The 23,156-nt window shown below is 49.3% G+C and overlaps 1 protein-coding gene across 1 annotated transcript in view; it reads right to left on the bottom strand.

Annotated features, from left to right (window-relative positions):
* Window positions 1-23,156, bottom strand: part of MICAL2 (microtubule associated monooxygenase, calponin and LIM domain containing 2) — a 162,700-nt gene that overhangs the window by 28,003 nt on the left and 111,541 nt on the right. Inside the window, exons 26-28 of the mRNA XM_063331408.1 lie at window positions 8,827-9,019; window positions 5,201-5,373; window positions 3,890-3,964 (exon numbers count right to left, since the gene is read on the bottom strand). Coding sequence (XP_063187478.1) covers window positions 3,890-3,964; window positions 5,201-5,373; window positions 8,827-9,019 — 441 coding nt within the window. The remainder of the gene's footprint in view (window positions 1-3,889; window positions 3,965-5,200; window positions 5,374-8,826; window positions 9,020-23,156) is intronic.

Genomic DNA, 23,156 nt, shown 5'->3' on the forward strand with positions numbered 1-23,156 from the left:
AAACACATGTTGACATTTTCAGCAGTGGATCTGAACCGCTTCCAATTTTTGCCTGGATGTAGTGAAGCAGCTTTTGAGTTCCAGGAAACTTTCTGGAAAATCAGCCCTCTTTAGAGGGCTTCCAGGCCTTAAAAGCAGAGGCAGTCCAATCCAGCGACTTTTGAAGCTTTTGGTAATTCTAAGAAATTAAGAAAACGTATGACTTCTGAGAGTGCTGCCTGTCAGAGTGGGAAAGAAATGGGAAATGCAACTACCTGCAGGCAGTACGGACAGAAACAGTCCTGCCGACTCCCAAGCCAGGCAAACGGGCAGCGCCCTGGGGCTCTCCCAGGATCAGGCAAGGTAACTAATTGCTAAAACTAGCACACGCAGACTAAGACCTACTGGAAGAAAAAAGTAGGGAGGTAACTTGTACCTGAAGGTAGTCAGGAGAGCTCTCTAATCTTTGTGCCTGTGGGAATTTTACATCATAAATAATATTTGCACAGAAGAAAAGTATCCCTGCGCCAAGATATTACCATGTCAAGCTTTAACATGACAAGTATATTTACAGCTGAATTATTAACTCCCAAGCCCAATTATTAGTTCTGAAACCCACAAAGGTTCCCAAAGCAGGCGTTGGGTTTTGTACGCAGGGATGAAAAGCTGTGCGAGGACAAAAGCAACATGCCAGACAGAGAAGACAGCTCCTGAACAGGGACTGCAGAGAAGGCAAACCAGGGAGAGAGGCCAAATTTCCTTTCCCCTCAGCACCTCACCTGCTCATTGCCAATCTTGATGCAATTTGTTACATTCAGTCAAGGACTGAGGGAAACGATGCACTGGAGTTCGTTAAGGAACTCCTGCAGGGACCAGCAACCAAGGGCTGACCTTTACATTCTATATAGCGAATTGAGCCACGGGAAAACATGAGAATCCAGAATTAGGATTAAAGAAGCCCCATTGTTACCTGTATAAGTGAGCCAGGGGGGTTTAGCCTGGTCCACTAAAGCCCTTTGCCTCCTGACACGGGCAAACGTCATGGCTCAGCACACCGAGGTGAGATGCAACCACTCCATCAGCCACAGCCCTAAAGCTGTTGAGAGCATAAGAGCCACAGCCCAGGGGAACCCACCCAGTCTGCAGGGGAACGGCACCTGCCCGTGCCCATGGGGACAACTGCTCCCCACCACAGCTCTCGTGGACCTGCATTCACTGACAAGGACAGGGCCTGCACACGCGAGAACGTGGCTTTGTGCAAAGACACCACAGCTTGCCGGCTTTCACAGAGAGAATGGATTTATTCCCACCAAAATGCTGAACCCATATTTGTAGCTTCACATTCAAAAAAGGATATTTTTTTTTTTTTTTAAAAAAAAGAAGTTCCCTTGAGCATTATCATGCTCTGCTTGGCCCAAAAGCTACTCCAAGTGACCAAGATAAATTAAGAGCGTGGTGTTCCCTGTGGCCCTGTGACGGGGATTAAAGATTTTGAAAGGTAATATCCTGCTCTGAGCCTTTCAGCCAATATAACCATGACAATGATTTCCTTTCCTTGGCCGTGTACTTCATGCTGTTTATGAAACATATGTGTTTTGGGAAATAAGTCTGAAAAGAAGACAGACTTTTCTTTCATGTGACTGATGATCATATGAATTCTTGTAACCAAATATTAAGTGGATTAAATATAGAAACTAAGACTTACAGTGTTCCTCCAGAGAGTAAAAAATGCCTTTATTCTGTTCCCAGTATACGCTGAATGTGCTTTACACCTCATTTTAACAGTATGCTTGAGATTGAGACAAATTCATGCAGCGCGTCACTTCCCTCTCAAAGGCTTTTAGCTCCCTCTAGAGCCCTTTGGAGGCACACGAAGATTTTAATAAAATGATGGGAAAATTAACTGGCAAACGATTAAATAAAGCACTTGCTGGGAACAAGCTGAAAATGAATCGAAATTAAGAGTGGCTCCCTGTCTCCTCCCCTCTCTCACAGTCGTTCCTTTTTTCCCCCTCAGACCTCGAATAAGCATCATTTTAGTTTGCTCTTTTAAAAACTGAGATCAATTAAGGCAAGATTTTTAAATCCAAGCCTTTGGTGAAGACAACACCTGATTATAAGCCAGTCCTCAAATGCTCAGAGACAGCCCTGAGGCTGACAGAGATGCTACAAGACTTTTCAAGGGCACCCTGCTCTGCCTTCCCGTCCCAGGCATGGCACAGCCTTCCCCCAGGTGGGACATCCCGCACGACTGCTCCAAAGAAGCCTCGCAGGCATGGCTAGTCCCCTGCGCCTCGGATGTGGTGAACCCTGGGGAACACAGCCCCATCACAGCCCGTCTGCCTGTCCATCTGCCACAGCTGCCTCTCTGGGGACAGCCTGTCACAGGGGACGGCTCGATGTAGTCCAGCTTGGTGGGAGCATCCTCTCAGGACCAAGAAATAGCCCTGTGCCTCCTCTACTGAGATATCCCAGACATGTGGCACCAGAGGCCTCCAAGGGACCATGGGGTTGGTAGTTACCGGACTTAGGTATACCTGAAAGCATCTGACCCAGGTGCGAGCCCGCTGCAAGGTAGGAGAGATGCAGCTTGTCTCCTTTTTTTGAGATAGAAAAATTCATTCCACAGCGGATACTTGCAAATAACCTTGAAGCTTGTTTGTGCACTCAAACCAAGCAAGCCAAGGCGCCTCTGCTTGAATGCTGGTCCCGTAACACACACACAGGGATCCTACTTGTTTCGGGAGCAGAGCCTTAACTTCTCTGAAGGCAACTGGGACTCTGAGCAGCAGCAGAAATCCCCCTCGTTGCAGAGGGCAGCTGAGGGCAGGGTTAAAGAGCCGCTGTCACCACCATTCCCTAAAACCCGCTGTCTCCATGCCCAGAAACTATGGCACTCGGTCACATGCACAAATCCTTTCTTTCCATTGCTGTACATTCATGTTTTATGCTTAAGGCTGTCAACACCCCAACCTAACAGATACCACTGCATTTCTAACCAAGTGTTGAGAGGGTTTGGGATGCTGGGGAGGTCGCCCGGCTCCCATACTGGTATGATCAATGCTGGCAGGTACCTGCGAGTCCGTAGTGGGGACTGGGCAGACACAGGGTGCACTTGCAGAGGGGCTGTGCCAAGACGGGCAGGCGACCCTGCTATGAGCAGCAGAGGTGTGACTGGGGATGGCTGGCTTGTTTTGGGACCACAGCCCAGGAGGATTATTCAGATGCAGCCCCAGCTGCAAGGAATGACCGTACTGTGTATTGGAAGTGAATTGAGCACGGACCTGATCGCTACTGAAATCACTGCATTCTCGTGCAATTCCCACGGGCAGGGATGGTCAGCCCAAACCAAGTGAAACTGCCAGAGGATAAGAACTAGTAACGCTCATTTCCACCAGCTCACCTCTTGGGATGGCTGTTAGTACTCTCTTCCTTTCAGTAACCCTGAAACATCGCCCTTTTTTTTCCCTCCCCCCCAACAAAAGAAATGATAGAGCACCTGCAGATAAGTGTAAATGGGCACCTCCAGGAGCATTTCTAATATGTAATACTCAAACTGTTAGACCCAGCATTGCACCTAATCAAAAGCAATCAGCGCAGGCAGGGCTAGAGACAGAATATGTGGCTCTCGGATATCGGTACATTTTCTTGGCTGGAGAATTAGCGCAGACGCAACTTGCCAGTGGGGGTAATAATGTAGGTAACAGTCATGCAAAAAGGGAGTCAGATCTTTTCAGGACAAGAAAGTGGAAAAGAAATATTTGGTGGATTTTCGATCTCCGTTTTCCCAGCTAGTGATGAAAAAAAATACAAAACTTTTAAAGAAAGAAGGAGAAACAGACATTTAAGAGACAGGAAAACAGGATACAGTATAAATAGAAAATGCAATCGCTTCTCAGGCTTTACTCACTTGTTTGGAGTTTTCTTCTCCAATTCTGATACTTATTTAATGCTGTGGAGTGAAAACTGTTGGCTCTCTGCAGCGCTGAAGAGAAACGGAAGACAAACACGGTCAGCTAATGTAGCAAAAGCCAGAGAGTGAAAAAAGAGAGGGGAATAAACCCAAACCCTAACCAAGCGATGGGGGGTTAGTTCTCTAACAGCTCCCCCGGTCCCGGTCCCGGTCCCTCTCCCCCGGCAGCGGCCGGGAGGGGGCAGCGCGCACCCGCCGCCGGCCCCAGCTGGGGGGGCGGGGAGAGGATCAGAGAAGAGCTCCTCACCCTTCCCGCTTGTCCCCAAACCAGCCCCGGCCGAGCAGAAAGGCAGGCAGACAGACAGACGGGCGAGGGGACGGGCTGAAGGGGTAAAGAACTGAGGGATGCTGTAATGCAGCTGGGTGAGGACGCAGAGCTGAGAGATCGTGAAGATGTAGATAACACGGCTGGCACGGTGGGGAGGAAGGTGACCTTATCAGCTAGAGGTGGGAGAGAGAGCATGAAACTGGGGAGGAAAATGGGTAGAATCCTTCAGTGACTGCATGGGGTCAGACGCTGCTGGGCACGCTCTGGGGTTTGCTGCTGCCCTTGGTTTTTTGCCCTAAACAAGGGCTTCATTATTCAAGAGTCAATTTGAATTGCTGTATGAAATCCCCTCTTTTCTGTGTGGATTAAAAATGCATATATGGATCTGGGGGTGGTGGCAGATGGGAAGAAATGAATGCTGATGGCCTTTTATTTTCTGCAAAAACATTGCTTTGGCTGTTTTTAGCACATCTTTTAGTTCTGACCTTCTCCAGCTCCAGAAAGAAGTTTCCATTTGGAGGCAGAACGTTCCTAAACCTCTCCCTGCCTGACCTAGCTATATCCTTTCCTCCATGTTCTTTCACTGGATGCAAAAATTGTAAGCAGCTACTGATACAAATACAAATTGAATGAAGCAGAGCTCTCTAGTGCTTCCCAACATCACCCTTGCTTAGGCAATACTGCAGATATCGCATTGACTGCTAATAACACCCAAACTTCTTACCGGTGGGAAAACATTCATCCCACCCCTGCAAAGCTAAGCACAAGGCACAACTATCCCAGGTTACCCTGCATCATGGAAATATTGTTTCAGTTACAGCACCCAAAAGACAGAAATCCCACAAATGAAGACACCATTAACAGGTACAACTTCACCATGTTGCAGGCAACGGCCTCCGCTTCAAAACCTCTCCCTCCAACCCTGACTTCAGCCCTCAGGAGAGGCTGCTGGAGCATTCCTGGGTTGGGATGCTGCTTACCATCAGCAACTTTGGATGTTCTAGGGCTTTCCTCTGGTGCCACAAGGCTCCTGGTGAGCGATGGCCACCTCTGGGCAGGTCTCGGGCAGGTGGGGGGCTCCAGCAGCGAGGTCTGTCCTTCGCTCACTTCTGAGTTTGACGAGTCGCCATTAAAATCAGACTCCAGCTCAGAGCTACAGGGAAAAAGGGCAAGACAGAAAGAAAGTGGGACATTTCAGAAGATGGATAGCATGGAAGTATTTGTTCCCCTTCAGTGCAACAAGCTCCGGCACAGCACTGACAGCAGCGCAGGTCGCAGAGAAATAGACATTTTGCAGCCAGAGCCAACATCCTCATTTTGATTTTTCATCGTCGTTATTACAGGACCATAATTTGCCCTAGGTGCAGCTGAGATATCCCTATTCCCATCAGGCTTCTGCTGCCCGGATTCGCACCCACAACCGCTGTGTTCAGCACCTGGAATCAAACTGCTGCTGAGGGAGACTGAGGGTGAAACCCCACGCTGCTCCGTTAGCCGGGACGGGCCCTTCTGCCTGCAAGGCTGGGCACCAAGATGAAGAAAGGGAAACAGCATTTGCAATGCTGTAATTGGCCTAGGAGCAAGGCACAAGGGACAAAACTCTACACTTTTCACCAGAAGAAGATGAAGCCAAGGAGGGGGAGGAAATCCCTTCAGCAGTCTGGGGGAACCCTTGCTGGAAATCCGGCAGCATCAGCTGTTTCAGCCGCAAGGCGACAGATGACACCGCGCTGGCATTGGCCTGAAACCATCTATTTTGGTGGTTTCTAAATCAGAACATCAAACATGATAAAACACCACCTTTCAAAATAAAAGCTTTGCAGGTATGTCTCAGAGCTGAGACAATAAATAAGAACCTATTTAATTCAGCACTCAGGACAGACAGCTCAGATGAGACTTCTGTAAAACTGGGGTATTTTGTTCTTTGTTATTGCAACAGCATCATTTCTTACTGCGCGCCGGGCACCTCGCAGAGCCATGGGGAGGGGTTTGGACCAGAAGAGGCTGTGCTTGGTCCTGACCCCACTTCTGGGGGGGTCAGGAGGAGACCCCCCTCATTCAAGAGGAGAAAAGAGCCTGGAGGAAAGGGCTGAGGATGGCCACCAGCCCAGCAAACAGGGCTGAGGCAAGAATTTGGAGAAAATTGTAAGCATTAGTCTAGAGAGGAGAAGACCTAATGAAGCTACGTGAGCAGCCTTCAAAAGGCGTCTGTAGGAAATAAGGAAACAAACTCTCCTCATTCCTGGGAGCCACTGGGACAGCCCACGGAACAGTGAGTGCAATGAGGCACCTGAACTGATCACAAAGGCAGATTTTGGCATCCCCTTTCTTAAATATAATTAAAAATATACCACACAAACACATATGAATAGCACACACTTTGTGACCGTGCCTCTGGGCAGGAGAACGACCGTTTGAGGTGATTATTAATCCTTTGTTCAATGATCATGGGATTTCTTTCATCTCTAAAGGCCAGAGTGTAGGGAACAGCACTTTCAGGCCCTTCTGAAGTGACCACGTTCCCATCACCATAAATAAGCGTGCCACCATCCTATTCAGCCTATTTTTAATGCAAACAATACTGCTAAGCTAATTTGTAGATTTATGTGATGATTAACAGATTAATCAAATAGATTTATTGTGATGATTAATAGCTCTACCTTAAAAGAGAAGAGTCGCTTACGCTGTGAGTAGTCCTGTTGGCGTGGCAGGAGAAAGCCGCTTCGTGTTTGCGTAGCACTGCTTTGTAGAAAGTAAAGATTTACTGTAACAGCCCAAGGCACAGCCCAGGAGGCAGGAGGAAGAAGAGCTAAAGGAAAGGCTGCAGATGGTATAACACCAGGGGAAAATGCCATAGAGGTAGCGCCCACCAGTCCTGCACCCCTGCTTCACCCAGATCAAACCAGCAGCGGGGCTGGCAAGGCAGCGAGAATGGGAGCGCAGCTCCAGGTGCGTTGCTCTCTCAGTAGGCTGGAGCAGAGTGGCCTCAAATTTCACTACTAACACATACTGTTTAGGTGTCTTTAGAGCTGTGTCGAACATACAGATGTATATAAAAATATATAAATGTACAAAGTCTTTGATAGTTGAGATGCTGCGTGGATGGAGAGATACCACACTGAGATTGGGCAGAGCGCCACACAAAAGGCCTGCCATTAACATTGATTGACATATTTCTGTTTTAAAGAGCAAAATGTTTATTTTCGTTGGCTGGCAAGGAGGTAAGTGCTATAGTACGAGGGTTCTCCTCTGATCTCTGCTTGATAGGCGCGCTCATTATTCACGCACACCTAAAGCCTGAACTGCAAAGCTGTGTCACTGAGCTGCTTGTTTCCCCCATCCCACCGAGTGCCTGGCAGCCAGCTCAGCAGTGCCATTTGTCACTTACTATTTCTCTCATCCCCCATTTTTAGGCAGGGGCTGGCCCGCTGGAGCGGCAAGAGGCTGACCTCAGAGCCGCTGGCACCTGCTGTGCCAGTGACAGATGCGGCGTCACCCCTTCCTTGTACTGCATCCCGCTGGCAGGGAACCAGGGTCCTCACCATCCAGCCGTGGGGGCTGCCGCAGGGAAGGGAGCTGATCCCTCTGATCGGAGGGATTATCCAACTCTCATCCCTGCCCGCACGCCGCGGGGGCACCACGAGCCAGAGGGTATTAGCGAGGGATACAAGCACATGGTCCGCAGGGGACCATGTAGGAAACCCTTCCCTGAGGTCGCAGCCCCCTGTGGGAGAGGAACCCTGGAGAGGTTCATCCTCCCCCCGAGGAACACCCCGACCCATGCAGCAGAGCACAAATGCCATTTAAAACCACCGCAGAGAATGGCAGAAAGTTGCATTCCTAAAAGCGCTGCTCTCTACAAGCCACATGCAACACCACCAAGAGCTGTTCTAAAGGACATCAAGAATTTGAATGAGCTTCCTTACAGAGCAATAGCTCCATGTTTGCAACAGCTGGCTTTGGGTTTGCTTCCTCCCCCTTTTTTCCCCCCTCCCTCTCTTCTTTTTTTAGTTCTCAGTGAGGAAAACTGCTTTACTCAGGAGATACCAATCTAATCTTTAGACAGAATGAACACCCACAGAATCCTGCCCAGAAAGCCAATATATTCTAATTTGCATGCAGAAATCAGGCTTCCTCTGACAGCTACCCAAGCATCCAATTTCAGATGTCTTAGGGGCGGGCAGGCCCTCAAATGCCCCGGGAGAGGCCCGGGGTGCACAGCTGTGGGATGATGCCCAAGTGGGAGAGGACCATGTCACAGGATCCACCTTTTGCCACAACACACCCACTGCCCTGATGCCTGAACTCACATTTACTGGTATGCAAAGAGCTGAACCCGAGCTGATCAGGGCCATGTTTTTCTCTCTGATTCAGGCCTCTGTGTGGGATGCGAATATTTGAAGATTTCCTGCAAAGTGAGTCATGTGTCAGGGGGATTTATGGCTGCGGTAAAAAACAATTGTTATTCTGAGTGGCTTTTCTTTTTCTTTTTTCTCCAACTGTACATACATTCAGTACTATGTTTGTTACATTTTTCCTTTGTGTGCCAGAGAAAACCAAGCTGCTCTTATGGGGTTTTTATAGGCTTACTTGTATTTTAAATTACCTGCTTGCATCACTGGTGACCATGACTCGGACAGCGAGAAGGTTGTGCTCGGTCATCTCCTCCTCGGGGATGACCCTCACGGTGGCCCACTCGGGGGAAGGGGGCGAGAACCAGCTCTCCAAGTCACGGTGGTCGGGGATGCTCTTCGCCTTCTTCGGGGAGGTGGGCTCGTCGGCCGCGGGCGGGCAGCGGTCTGGGAAAGCACAAAGGTGACAGCAGGGTGTCAGGGGAGGAGGGATTCTGCAGGGGAGACCTTGCCCCCTCGTTCAGGTGATCCTTGGCCACCACCAGCAGTTTGCACATGGGGCCCCGTGCCATGCCCATAGCACAGGCGAGGTGCACGCATCAACTGTGCGGCACGGCAAGAACAGCCCTTCAACCCGGTACGGCCCTGCCGGGGTTTGTCAGCTTGGATAGAAGGAGAAGGAAAGTCCAGGCGCAGCCTCGGCTTTTGCAGCTGCAGGTCCTCACTCTGCTTGGTGGGACAGCCATCAGGTTGGGTACCTGGTGGCAGTGGTAATGAAGACACATGCCAGCCTGACAAGTAGGGATTTATGGTCTCTTTTCAGGCCCCAGTTGTGCGTGTGGCAGGACGCAGATGGACCAACCTGGCTTCGGTGGCTAAAACTGCAGCATTTTATTGCAAGTTTAGGTCAATTTAGAATACTGGGAGCGAGCAAAATAAACACAGGCTCTTCAGAAAATTATTTTTGAGTGTGTACAGCAAATAGAGACACTGACTTGGGAGAAGAAGCAGCATCACAGCAGTCAAACAGCACCAGTCTGAACTTTGAATTCAGACAGACGGAATAAAGAATAAAGCCAAATTTCCCTTGCTCACCCCAGGTGATGCAGACAGAGCCAAAGAGAAGAGATCATCTGTCCCTGTAAAATCTTTAATTTCTGAGCAACCTCATTTATCCACAGACTCCTGCACAAGCAAATACGAATGTATCAGCCCCACAAGTTCCCCTGGGCTCAGTGCAAAAGGGACAAATGACAAGCTCCAAGAGTGTGGCTTTGCTCGGTTCACCTCCCATGTATGGTGCTTTTGCCACGTTTAATTCAACACTGTTGCTTCTAATTTACACCTGTATAAGTGGAAAAAAATCAGACCTGGGACGTGGCTTGTTTTCTCATCTGTTAGAGCAAACTATCTAGTAAACATCAATTAAACTCCTCTTTAACTTCAGCTCCTCCATATGTTGCAGGAGAGCACTCAGCCCTGTCCTTCATTTTGCAAAGGTTTTTAACTCAAACACCCAGCACCTGCGTGGCTTGAACAAAGAAAACAAACCTGCTGGAAGCAAGAGTGCTACGAGCAGATCCTTGTCCCACATGCATCAGCAGCATTATATACACCGCAGAGCCCGAGTGCCGGCCCACGGGAACCTCCGAAGCCGCAATTCCCTGCCTGCAGACCCCGGGCTGTCACACACGGCTGTTCACTCGCACGCGAGAGGCAGCAGCCACTGCCAGGCACTGCTGCTCCTGGGAGCCCATACGTGGTATCGCGGGTGCACGTCCCACACCGTGCCGAGCTCTAACCCCATCTTGGGTCCCTTCGTTCATCCATCCCTGTCCCCTCCCTCTGGTACCATCTCTGTGGAGCTGTGAAACAAGGTCCTCAAAACAAGCCGTGACAGCAGAGCTACACTTTTACTCTGCGTGATTCAGGTAACTCCCAGCCTCCCCCAGTAAAAGAAAAACTGGTGTTCTGAGCTTCTGCACCTCTCCCAGTTATTGTTTGTGCTCACCCCCTTTCTATGTTCCCAAGTAGCCACCACTGAGGAAAGCTCAGCTGCTGGTGGCAGGGACGACTGCTCTGCAGGTACAACTCTCGTGCTGGCCAGCTGAAGCTCCCTTACTTGCGCTCACAGACTGAGTAACATGGCCTTGCCATCATTTTTTCTGTAGTTTTACCAATTACGCTTCTCCCAAGTGGCACAGAGAACTGGACTTTTCAAAAGGCTATGGTGAGCTCTGGTTTTTCACACTTCACAAAAGTCAATGTATTTTCTTGGCTTGAAAACTCCTCAAGACTTCACTGCTCACAAAGAGTTGTTTTGTTGGTTTTTTTTTCTTCTTTTATTATTATTCTACTTCTATGTACAAGAAGCCAAGGAGGAAGGAGGAGCGGCTCACTGGTTCTCCGGAGCAAGATGCTCCCATGTGAAAACACGTGCTCAGGCTCTATGTCCAGCTCACTAGCACCCCAGCAGCCACGTGTTTCTTGGCCACAGAGATTTAATTTCCTTTGGGAGATGGAGGAAACTCATCCCTCTCTGATTGTTATGCCTGACTTCTACTTTGGTGCAGCCAGGCCACCCCCAGGCAGTGCACAGCGAGCCCGGCCGCGTTTGGGTGGCAGCGTGGGAGTCCACGGGTCAGCAGGGCACAGCTGCCCACAGCGGGGCATGGCTGCCCTTCCTCACGCGGGGCATGAAAACCCACCCGGGAACGTTCCCCTCTCCTTCAGAGCTGGGCTGGGCCACAACGTGCCATTTCTACTCTCCAGAAGCAAAATAGAAAGCAGTATTGTAAGCCAGTTTGAAAATATAATTCCTTCAACTCAAATTTCTCCTTAAGAGATGCTGCATTTTATATGAAAATCAGAGCAAGCAAAACCCTGCAACATTTTGCCAGCTCAGATGATAAACTTAGTACCCACGCCGGCAAGAAGCACTGCAGGCAGCTGCTGACGAAAGTCAGTTTTGCCAGTTGCCTGCATGCTCAGTACGTGTTCCCTCCCCATCCCGCACGTTAATGCTCTCCCCGCCATGCTAACAGGAAAGAGGAGAAAACATGTTTATGACTAACAGACACACACAGCTGGAGAGCATCGAAACCCACAGACAGACAGACTACCTAAAACGATTCCCAGCATGGCTCCTGAATGCAAACAGATTTCAAGTCAACAAGTCCCCCCGCAATAGCCCATTACACATCCAGTTTTTTAATCATTACAGAATAACAGTCAGAGCTGGTGAAGGACCTCAGGATGTCCTCCAGGCCACCGGATGATGGTGACGGATGGCACTGTCACCTCAGAAATATAACTGAAGAGTTATATTTCCGTGCTTGCTTTTTTCCTTTTCTCTCTTTTTTTTTTTTTCTCTCCTTTCTTTCTATTTTTTTTTTTTGGTACCATGGTATCTCCCTTTCTTGAATTCTGCACCCAGAAGTTGGCCCTCTCAGGAATCTGTTAGGCAGCTGAGCCCCTTCCAAGGAAGACAAGTTTGCATTCACAGGGATATTAATCAGGTCAGCATCCTGCATTAGCATCCAGCCCTTCCAGTGGAAGGGGTCCCTGCCCATGGCAGGGGAGTTGGACTAGATGGTCTTTAAAGGTCCCTTCCAACCCAAACCACTCTATGATTGGGAAGCAAACCCACTCCTTACTAACGTGTTTAATCAATATTTATATCGTGACACATGAAGTTGAATAAACTACTTTGCCCTCAACTCCATAAAAGCAGAAAGACGCTGGCCCGCCTCAGGCTTTCAGTGGGTGGGATGCCCACGTGTGCGCAGTAACTCAAACACCCGGCTACAAGTTCTGCAGGACATTCAAAAAGATTCAAGTTCCTACTGCTGTTTCTCACCGCCAGGATGTGCCTTGGTAACAGCCTCAAACAAAAAGCAAAGATGACCCAGATGCCCAAGTGTCAGGGTTTGGGGTTTTTCTTTGTAGGCTCTGGCGACATTATGCAATTTGACCGGTCTCTCCTAAAAAGCAGCGCTTGCTGCAAGGAATTTAAAAAGAAAGCTGGAGTGCCTTTAAAGCTCTTATTTTGCACAAAAAAATAATAAGAAGGGCTGTCTGCACTAACTTCTCCTGCAGCAGCCCAAAGGCTGAGTGCTCACGCAAGGCGAGGCATACGTTCACGCTCCTGAAGAGACGCAAGGCTAAACAGCAAGCAGCCCTCGTACCTCTCCATTCCAGCCGGGAGCCTCGCAGCGCTCCCTGCATCCTGGAGAGCCCCCCATCCTCGCAGCTCTGGCAGCCAGGTCCTCAGCAAGGCCGAGCGGGAGAATGCCGGTATTTTGGAAATCTGACTCCAGGGTGGAAACCATGCTGTAAGCCTCAGTGCCCTGATTCCCATCACACTGCAGGCTGAGAGTTAAGCACCTTGGACTGGCACCACTGGTGACCACTGCAATTAACTCTGGTCACGCGCCGAGCTGGCTGATAAACCGGCCCCCCGGGAAGAGGCCGATGGAGCCTTGCTGGAGGCTGCGCTGTGCTCCAACAGGGGACAAGCCAGAGCTGTTCGGCACTTCTGGGCAAATGCAGCAGCCCCCCAGCCACCCCTGCTCTCTGGGGAAACTCAAGCTCTTGCAGAAGGATTGAGGTGGACATTCAGCTCCTAAATCCAAGGTGACAATTCCCACATAAACTCTGAGATATGTAATTTTGCTTGTGCTTGATTCCTTTCATAAATTTGTGCCTGGCTGTACTTACCACGTTTATCCCACTTCTTCACGAGAAGACACAAAAATGGCCTTATTGCTATTCCCAAAGGGGAAGGGGCAGGCGGGTGTCCCAAGACGCTCCTCTGGGATTGCCTGGGCAGCCCGTGACACCACAGGCACCTCCGTGGCCAGCCTGCGCTCTCTCTCCGGACCAGGCTTCCTCCCCAGGATAAGAGTTTTTCTACTTGAAGCTAAGCGACTGAGTCAGAGGAACTGAACTTCGTAAGATAAACACACACAATGCGATAGCTGGAGAGGCATCCGGTCTGCGGGACAGAAAAGGGCACAGCCCCGTTTCCTGCCCAAGCTGGCTGGTGCTGTGCCACTGACCTCCGTGGGGCAGCACCGGACGTTATCGGAGGAGAACCCAGGCCTCAGGAAACAGTCACTCAAAATAGCATTTGCGTAAGGTCTTACTTCATTTCCATCACGCTCACTTCAGGTTTCCTACTGCCTGTGGCTCAGCGTGCTAAAGACCTCCAGCAGTGAGTACGCCTGCTCCGTGGCACGATCTGGACTGCAGTCCCTATTAATCCTTTGCCAAAATGTTCAAATAATTTACCCGGGGGGAAGGCACAGACAAGCCGTGCAGTGGGAAGGCGTTAATCTTTGGTCAGAGTCAGCGGAGCAGATCTGTCATGCGAGCGCAGCTGCAGGGACAGGCAACACACGCCACAAGTATCTCGCAGCACGCTGCTGGCCAGTTAGAGTGGAAATGTCCTAACAACAACTGATCTGTGTTTTTTTAAGGTGCTGAAGTTCCCTAAGCTAGTCAGTATGAGTGAGCCGAGGAGCTAACGTGCTAATTTCCAAATCCTCCGTGTCCTTTGGTGCTTTCCCGCGCGGCGTGAGGCAGGGCAGCCCTGCCGGCTCTGCTCAGACACCAGCAGCAGCTCCTCCCAGCCGGCACAACCCGCTGTTTACGCTGCCTGGTTTATAGACTACACTTACACAACTGTAACTTGCTGTCTGAAGGTCTGGTGGGATTAAGAGAATTTTAAGTTTTCCATTCCTTCAGTTGCTGTTAACTCCACTGTCGTCCACTTGTGATGGTCCTTCCTCATCCATCACACCACCCCAGGGCTTTCTTTTGGCCCCACTATTGCCTTTTTCATTAATCTGCCAGTTCTCTCCCCTGCCAAGCACACTGTGCCTTGCCTAATTTATCCCCTACCTCCTGGTTGCCTCTCCCCAGCTGCCATTCTCAGGGTGATGTCCCGGCAGGCTCCCGGGTGCTCCCTTCCCTCCTCTTCCACTCCTCACCCACTTACAGGCTGGCTCTGCTACTGACCTGGGCAGTTTCCGGGGCCGGGGACATCTTGCTGGCTCAGCAGCAGGTGGGCCTGGCCCCAGGCAAGGGCTTGGGGGGACTCTGTTCATCAAAGCAACGAGAAGAGCTCTGCGGTACCACAAAACTGGCCTCACGCTTTCTGCTCCTAAAGCATGTGACAAAACGGTATGTCCCAAATCCACACACAAGCTCTGCCCCCCGTCTCGTCAGTGCAAGTGTCTCTCCTCAGTCTGAGCTCTCCCGATCAGAGTCCTTGACTGAGATCAAATAATGGTTTTAGTTTTTTTAGGGGGTTGAGTTCTTTTTCTGCAAGCAGTGGAGCTTAGCCGCCTTCAGTTATTTAAACAGCAGCAATGGTCCGTGATTTCAACAGAACAACCCTGTATTCATCTGAGCCTCCCACTCAAACACGATGAAAAATTTGGATAAACAATTTCTCCTTTGTCCGTATTTCAAAACCCACCTCATCCTCCTCGCACGGGGAGAGAAACAACTGTTTTCCTTACAGGGAAAGGATTTAGCTAAACCGCGTGGTAACCGAGAAGTATTCCTAAAGCTTCATCTGCAGGGCTCGCAGCTGGGTCGGTGCTCACCCGGAGGTCAGGGCTCTTTGAAACTCGCTCCAACGTACGGGCTTGGCCAAACAGCCCCTGCAGACCCCACAGACAGATGCAAACCTCTTCCCAGTAAAACACACTTTTATTCTCCATCAAGTGTCATGCCAAGTTTTCCCAATTCACCAAGAGTGCCAGCTCACCCTTGCATTTGGGAGACAGCAATTTTTGCACTGTCTCGAATGAGTCAGAGATGCAGCTGGTGAGAGACAAAGACATTACTGGATCTCTGTGATGCTGGGAGGGTTCACGAAGCTCGGAAGTGGGCCTTATTGCAGCCGCACAGATATGGTCAAGGAGTACAACTCCTCAGTTTTTCCCCATAGCACCAATAATCCAAACACCATGGTAATTTACTGATGAAAGGTAAATTAGCGAGACCATTTGGATGGTAAGACCATCTTCAGCCACTTTGTGGCTTCTGGGTGGACTTGCAGGAATTCACCCATCAGACTGCGGCTGAGTGGACTGGACCCCTCAGGGAAGTCTGTACGGAGGAGCAGAGAAGGCAACAAAACGACCTAAGCCTTTGGGACGGCACGGCGAGGCCCTGTGCTGGACTGCCAGCCTGCGCCCAGTGCCCCAGCCCTCCGGACCCCTTCACCCCGCTTCTGGGGAGGACAGGCGGTGTGAAGATGCTCCCATCTCAGCACAGCTGCCCAGCAGGAGCCAGACAGGGCTGGTACCTCGGCAGGGGCCTGTTTCAAGCAGATTATCAAATCTGAGAAACAAACTGTAGTTTGTTTATGGCTTGGCAAAGTAGCAGCCTCTAATTAGGAACATAACGACAGTATTTGGAGGTCCCTGTATATACAAGTCCAGCAGCAGCCCTCCTGCAGGAGGTTTTAAGAGATCTTTGCCTTCATCTCTCTGGAGACGCTCTCCCTGGCTGAGCCCTGCAGAAAAGGCACAGGGTCACGGCACATTCACACTAGCAAAAAGCATGCAAATTCAGAATGGTTCTTCTGCTCACTGAAAGACCATTGCAACTGCGATTCTCTCAAATGACAGGCTTGTAAAATTCACACGCTTACAGCATAACATCCAGTGATGATCCCCCATAATCCAAAAAGCATTTTTGCCCCCTTCTTTTTTTTTTTTAAATAAGTTTTTGTACCAGCATCCTCAGTGGTCTGGATGCATTTCAGCCTCTAATAAGGCCTTCAAGCAGCACCGCTCTCCTGCAAAGGCTCTGTGCCCGGCGGGAATGGCCAAGGAAGGAGCATGGCAGTGCCACCATGCGTGCAGTGCCAAGACCCAGCCCCACAGGTCATCCCAAAGCCCAGAAACAAGGATGAAGAAAACCTCCCAGCATTCTGGATCAGGGACTTGGGGATCTAAAGTGCTTTTGTGAATACCTTGGTTTGCCTTCCTCCCTCCGGTACAAGGGCAAAGCTGAGAGCCAAGCACAGCAGTGAGAGGTCCTTCTTGTCTGTAATATGCTGCATATTATAGACATGAGCGACACGAATATCCTTAAAGCCCTGAAAGCTTGCAATTAGTCTTGTTAGTCATTTTCTCCTGCAGTGATTTTAAGGCAGTTCGTACCCACGGAAATACAGGGCAGGTTTCCCCAGAGCTACCAGGCACCCGCGCCGGTGTTGCTCAAGCTAAACAGGAGCAGCATGCCTGGAAGAGAGCAAACCTCTCCCAGTGTCACAGGGCGTCACTGCCAGTCCCCGCGGGGACCGAGGGAGGGTTCGCACGGGGCACAGAGCTGCGCAGACCCAAATCCAGGACTGACGCTGTCTCACGGTCTCAGCACCACTGTGCAACTGCCTGGTGTGGCCGGGCCATGCCAGCTCTACTAGACTGCTCTGCCAAAAAACTCAAGCCCAGATTTTTGAAAGCTCAAATCTCAGAGCTGTTTACTGCCCCTCCGTGACTAACAAACTGCTAAATGCAGCCTACCAGCAGGCAAGCGCCTTCTGCTACAGCCAAACAGATAAATGCATCATTGCATCCCTCCCTCCCGGTCTCAGAGGCTTTGCCAACACACCAGCCACATTTAACGAGGGAAAGGTTCCGAGTTTCACACTGGTGTCCCACGCACACCGTGCCAATTCAGCGCTGCACTGAGAAGCAGTGACACCCATTTCCATGTTATGCCACACCAGTGCCACAACTGCAACGGGCTTTGCGTAACTGACGAAAACACCCTGCTCCCGTGACCGTCACTGGTGTGGGTGCCTGGGAGCATCGTGCCTCCACACACATGGCAAAGGAGAGGCCCCTTCCAAAGGGGCTTAGCGTCCACCCACCCAGGGCTTCGCAGACAGCTCTCGGCACCTTCTATGATTACCATTTATAAGGCATTAATCGCTCCCCGCATCTGAGTGCCCCCACGGATAAAGCCAGGGCTAATGAACAGATGTAAGCAGGAGATGTTATTCATACTGCCGAGTCCCACTTGACAAGGCAGCCTGACTTTCTGTATGGGCTGCTGCTCCCGAGTCATCCGCCAAACCAGCGTCAGGCAAATCACATTACTGTGACCTGACAAGGAGATGACAAGGGCACGGGAACCAGCCAAATTTGGGCAGAGCCAAGTCCCCGCTGGGGGCAGCTGGGCCAGAGAGGCCGTTTCCCCCCCACCTCGGGCACGGCACGTGCTGCCCTCAACAGCACAAAGCCTGAATTCTGCCAAACAACATCCCCCTCCCCACCGGCAGCGCTGGGCCAAGTGCCTCGGACACCAGCTGGCTCCGGGCAGCTGCGTTTTATCAGCTTTGCCGGGGAGTGGCTGCTCGGTGCGTGCTGCTGCCCGTCCTGGACAAAAATGGTCAAAGATGCTCCAGTGAAGAATCCCCAACCAAGGCAGCTGCAGCAGCCTCCCCATCAAGTCAATGCCGCCGGGCCATTAAGCAGCCAGAACCATTCACATTTATCCTCCTGCCTCTTCTTTAGCCAGTTTTAAGTCATGAAAGGGGAATTAATTTCTAAGCAAAGTACAGCAAGAGCTCCCACGGCATTTCTCAGCTCAGTCAAGTCAGACCGTTGGGAGTCTCACACAAGCAAAAAGGGGGAGTGAGCCTTGCCGAGCTAACCAAAGTATGAAAACAAACTAATACAAACCCGGAGAACATCCCTGAAGGCAGATGAAAAACAGAAACAGGGCCAGGAAACAACAGATTTTGAAATGATATCAACCTTTCTGCTTTGGGCCACAACACACCCAGCGTACTGGTGGTCAGGAAGAAAGTTTCTGCTGGGAGACTGGTCAAGAAAGTGCCCCCGAGAGCGCCCTGATCCATCCAGCTTGGGGGTCCCCCCCACCAAACACAAGGTCTGGGGGCTGATGGGGTGGAGACCCCCCCGTCTGGGCCCTCAGAGGGGGTAAGAAATAGTCCATACCTGCTGCTGGCAGTGAAAGGGGACCCTGCCCCCAGGCTGGGCAGCTCAGCCCCTGCCCCGCAGCTGAGGAAAAAGCAGGTAAGAAATGACCGATTTCTTACAGCCCTGCCCACGTTGCATATCTGCGTGTGGGCCTTTGGGGGTGGGAGGGGAAGAAGGCAACGTGCTGGAATTAGGTGTCACAACCTGCATTTGGGATGTTTTGGCACCTCTGACACATCACGTTTCGGTGTCTCCCCGATGGCTGCGGAGTGGGAGCAGTACTTACCCACAGCTGCCCCCGCCATTCAGGGCTGGCAAAGGGCTTTCAGGTCCTCAGGTGACAAGCACGACCGAAATCCCAAGTACTGCCCTTAGCAGTGGGAGGGGGGTGCTCGGGCACCCGGGGCTGGCACCCGGCTGACTTTCCCCGCTGTGCAGCTGGCCCATCACACCACAGCGCCCGCCCATGAGGACCCCAGCCTAACTTGTGTCCTGCTTTTCCCACTGTCAGCCCTGGGGCTCTCAGCCTGCCATTAAGCTGCATCACCCCATAACTCATTCAGAGGATGAGTGGACTCTGCCTGGCCTTGTATGGAGCTGCTGACTACGGCAACGACAGGAGTGAACAATTTTAGAGCGGCATTACTCATAAACGTAGGCAGCTCTGATGGTGAAAGCAAACACCAGTTGGCATCAAAAACTGACATTAAGAAATTCAGTCAGCAGACCACAAATTGATTTGTAGCGCACCCAGCACACTTTACTGCCTCTCTGACTTCTTACCGTATCATAAACCAAAAAAAATAATTTACGAGTCCTGATTATAATACAGCAGTGCTTTAAGAAAGCTGCGGGGGCAGAAGGAAGGCACCTTTATACCAGTGCTGTGGAAGCCCAGCTGAAATGAACCCAGCCAGCACGGGGATGAGATACAGAGCAGAAAGCACTCGCCAGGGAAGCCCAGCCCGTGTGGGACTGTGAGAGGGACGGGGGAACCACCACACCTCCACCTCGGTTAGACCTGGGTCTTGCTGCAACACACTGGTTACCAGCCCACACTGGAGTGAAAGCCCAGCTCAAACCCGTTACAGCTTCAGCTGTGGCCTGAGCTTCAAAACATGCAAGGCTGCATGGGAGGATCGCCTGTGCTCAAGTTTGAAACACAAAACATGCCATTAAGGTATTTCATACATCTGCCTTAGGAGGCTATAGGGCTTCTAGCAGCATTCCCAAACCGATGTCCTGTCCAAACGCTAATTTCTCATCACACCTGAGAAACCGGTTTGTCCTTGTAAAAGGACTCCTGTAAAAGAGATGTCTGACATTTCACAGATTTCAGTTCTTGCCACATTTCTCTTCTTTTTTCCTCATGCTTGCTTCATACATCTACAGCAGTCACGTCCACGTTATGGTGGCTAACAAATGGCAAAGAATAAAGGCAAGTGAAGTGGCTCTCCCATTTCCATGGGGTGGCAAGTGGGGCCAGATCGCCTGCCCGGCTTCCAACCACCAACAGCAAATGCTTTCCTGCTGCCCCTTCTCCACCCATGGCCCAGTGACGGGCTCCTCCATGGCCCCCTCGTCCTGTCCCCATGTCAGGAGCCCACCTTCTCCCACTCCCCGTGGGCCCATGCCAGCACCTACACAAGTTCTTCAGCAGCAAAACCATTTTTCAAAGTATCCATTGCTTACTCGATAAACAGACACTTCTGAATTCAGGCACAAAATACAACCAGGGAATGTGAAGCCAAAGCACGACAGAGGCCAAAGCCCACGACTTTTGAATGCATCCGGGGCGGTGCACATGAACGCTCTAATACAAACTAAGCAAAAATTAATAGATGAAGGAAAAAGCAACTCAGTGAAAACCTAATAGATATACCGAATGTATATCTTTATGAAAAATTGCTTCTCAAACAAAACCTGCTGTGATAACACACTATTTCTGTACTTTCAGAGTAAATAAAAAATATTTTATCAGAGCAATCTGTGTTAGTCTGGTATATTAATGCATATAGTAACTGTGAATTCGGAGTACGGCAACAACAGTTTCAGTCTCTGGAGTGATCAGTGTCTCTCAAAATAATATTTTTTGCACACAGACTCCAAGCACCGAAAACCTTAAAACAAAGATGTGAATGAATACCTGCAGAATAAATGCCGAAAGAGCAAATTCAAGATTGTAACATTCAAATTTCTTTGTAATTTCACATCTCAAAAAACATGTCAGAAATTCCACCCATTTTAAACAAGTTTGGAGCCCGCCACCTGATGAGATGAGACCAAAGCCTCCCTTCTTTTTATGTTAACACAGTTTATGTGTTCCTTCAGAAGAAAAGGAAAGAGACTTGGGGAAATATTTACATGACTAATACGTATACTTGGATCAAACATTAATACATAGTGTCTTCTGATCTTCAGCAACATGATCTCTCATGCAAAAAAGCCAAGTCATCTGCAAACATGTCATGCCTTCGAAAACATAAATATTAATGCAGAATTCAGTGCATTTCAGAGTTCATTGTTTTGATTGGAATGCGAGGAATGAGTGAGCCAAAAGTGAATTAAAGCCAATTATAGTAACTAATTGCCATAATGTTGTGGGAAAACGCAGACCATAGCCCTTGCTTGAGGTTGGAATATGTACAGAAGCAACTTTCACTGGCATTTTATAGCTGTAGCAATCTAGAAGAAACCGAGAGGAATAGAAATTACTCTTCTCGTTAGAGTTAATGAAAGGCTGACGTTTGAATTTGAGACATTTCAAGAAGTTTTGTCTTTACTCTTTTTTTAAAATCACATACGTTTAAAAACTGCAAGATCTTTTTCATCATAAAGTATTAGCATAATTATAATAAAGGAAGGTTACCTTTACAGAATCCCGACATGTCTGATTTTCATTAACAGACATCTAGGCAGGTAATGCTGCCTTGCTTTGAGAATGAAAGATCAGCCCGGCTTTTCAAAAAAGCCCATCTGCGTACATATTTCCCATCCAAATGGCCCTAGTGGCAATAATTTCAGAACCCATTTTGAACCAGTATAAAGAGGAGGAAAGACAGAGCAACTCCTGAGCCTGCCAGACACAGCAAACGTCACCTCCACACTTCTAATGCCATAATGGCATCTATAACATCAAGTAGCTTTCAAGTCTTAGAAAGCATTAACTATGTAAAGTTAAACTAGTATCATCCGCTCCGAAACCGTGGTTTTTGGAAGGCGCCCAGTTCAGCGGCAGCTCGAGACCAGAGCAGCAGCCTGTTTGCTTTCAAAGAAGCACCGCTGCCAATTCCAGCTACGCGAAGGGACAAAGCGTCACTGCTTTGAAAGGGGTGCATTTATAACAGCACGTGCTTGCTGGAGACTGGGAGCACTGGGGCTTTTGGAGAGAGCTCAACACAAGAGCAGTAGGAGGATTCAGGCCTCCCACTCGAGGGAGGTCTGCTCATGTGGCCAGAAGAAGGCAGGAGTCCCAAATTAGGCTTATTAAATTCATTCAGAACTTAACCCAGTAGCTTCTTCCTCTCGTACCATTACTGTGAGCAAAACAAGGAATATTTAGTTTTATTGTGTAATGATTTTGACAGAGTGTGAGGGAACTAACAAACTTGATCCTCTCACGTTGCTCATTTTGTCTGGTTTGTTTCTTGTCCATACACTGTGTCCTGTCTCGTCCACTAGCATTCCAGGGCATGGACTGCCCAGTGCTAGGTATATCCCTCTAGGAAGAGGATTTGTTAGTGATTTGACTTCTTGGGCCTTCTGCATCACCACAAGCAACACAATTACTACATTACCCCAATTCCAAGATATTTTAGCAGGAATAAATGAAACTTTATGAGAACAGCATGAACATCTGATGCCTCTCAAAGCTTCAGTGTCAAACAAATCATCACCTTCCGCAGACACAAAAACCTCTTCTGATGTTTCCATGCCACTGCCTCTGTCTGAAATGATCAAGTAAAGATGGCAGAAATGAGTCTGCTCCAAAACTGTAAATTGTGCAAAGAGTAAATTTAGTTTTACCCAAATTGCTTTGTCCACTGCAATTAAGGAAGTGCCAAGTATTGTCTTAAGTGGTATTTGTTGCCCTATGTTTTCATTATGCAAATCACCTCCCCCTCAGACAGCAAACATTCTACTGTGCATGGTGGCTTTTTCTTTGGCAGGGAAGATGGAATAGTTCATTGGGAATAACATTTGTTGTTCTTTAACAATGTTGTCTTTAGCAACGCTTTCAAAAAACGCATTTCTGTCATTCAATCAACTCCTGTGAGGCTCAGTTTGAAATAACTTTAAAAAAAAATATCACACAGTCTTTCCATTAAATTATTGGGACTATTCTTTCTGGGATTTGTTTTTTTTTCTTGAAATACAAAGGAAGAGATTACAACTTAACAATTGCAGAGCAAGCAAAAGCAAGCAAAAGAAAGAAGAGGAAGGGGAGGAAGACTTAGGAAAGCTCTTTTGGAGAACCTGCTGTTTAAAGAGAACCACACCAGCTTTAAAAACAAAAATTAAAATTAAAAAAAAGCTGCGACAGAGCAAAGGAAGGCAAAATAAACAAATAAATAAATAAATAAAACAAGGCCACTGTTAACAGATATTAGGTC

The sequence above is a fragment of the Chroicocephalus ridibundus genome, chromosome 4 (genome assembly GCF_963924245.1).
Source record: "Chroicocephalus ridibundus chromosome 4, bChrRid1.1, whole genome shotgun sequence".
NCBI classification, from domain to species: domain Eukaryota; kingdom Metazoa; phylum Chordata; class Aves; order Charadriiformes; family Laridae; genus Chroicocephalus; species Chroicocephalus ridibundus.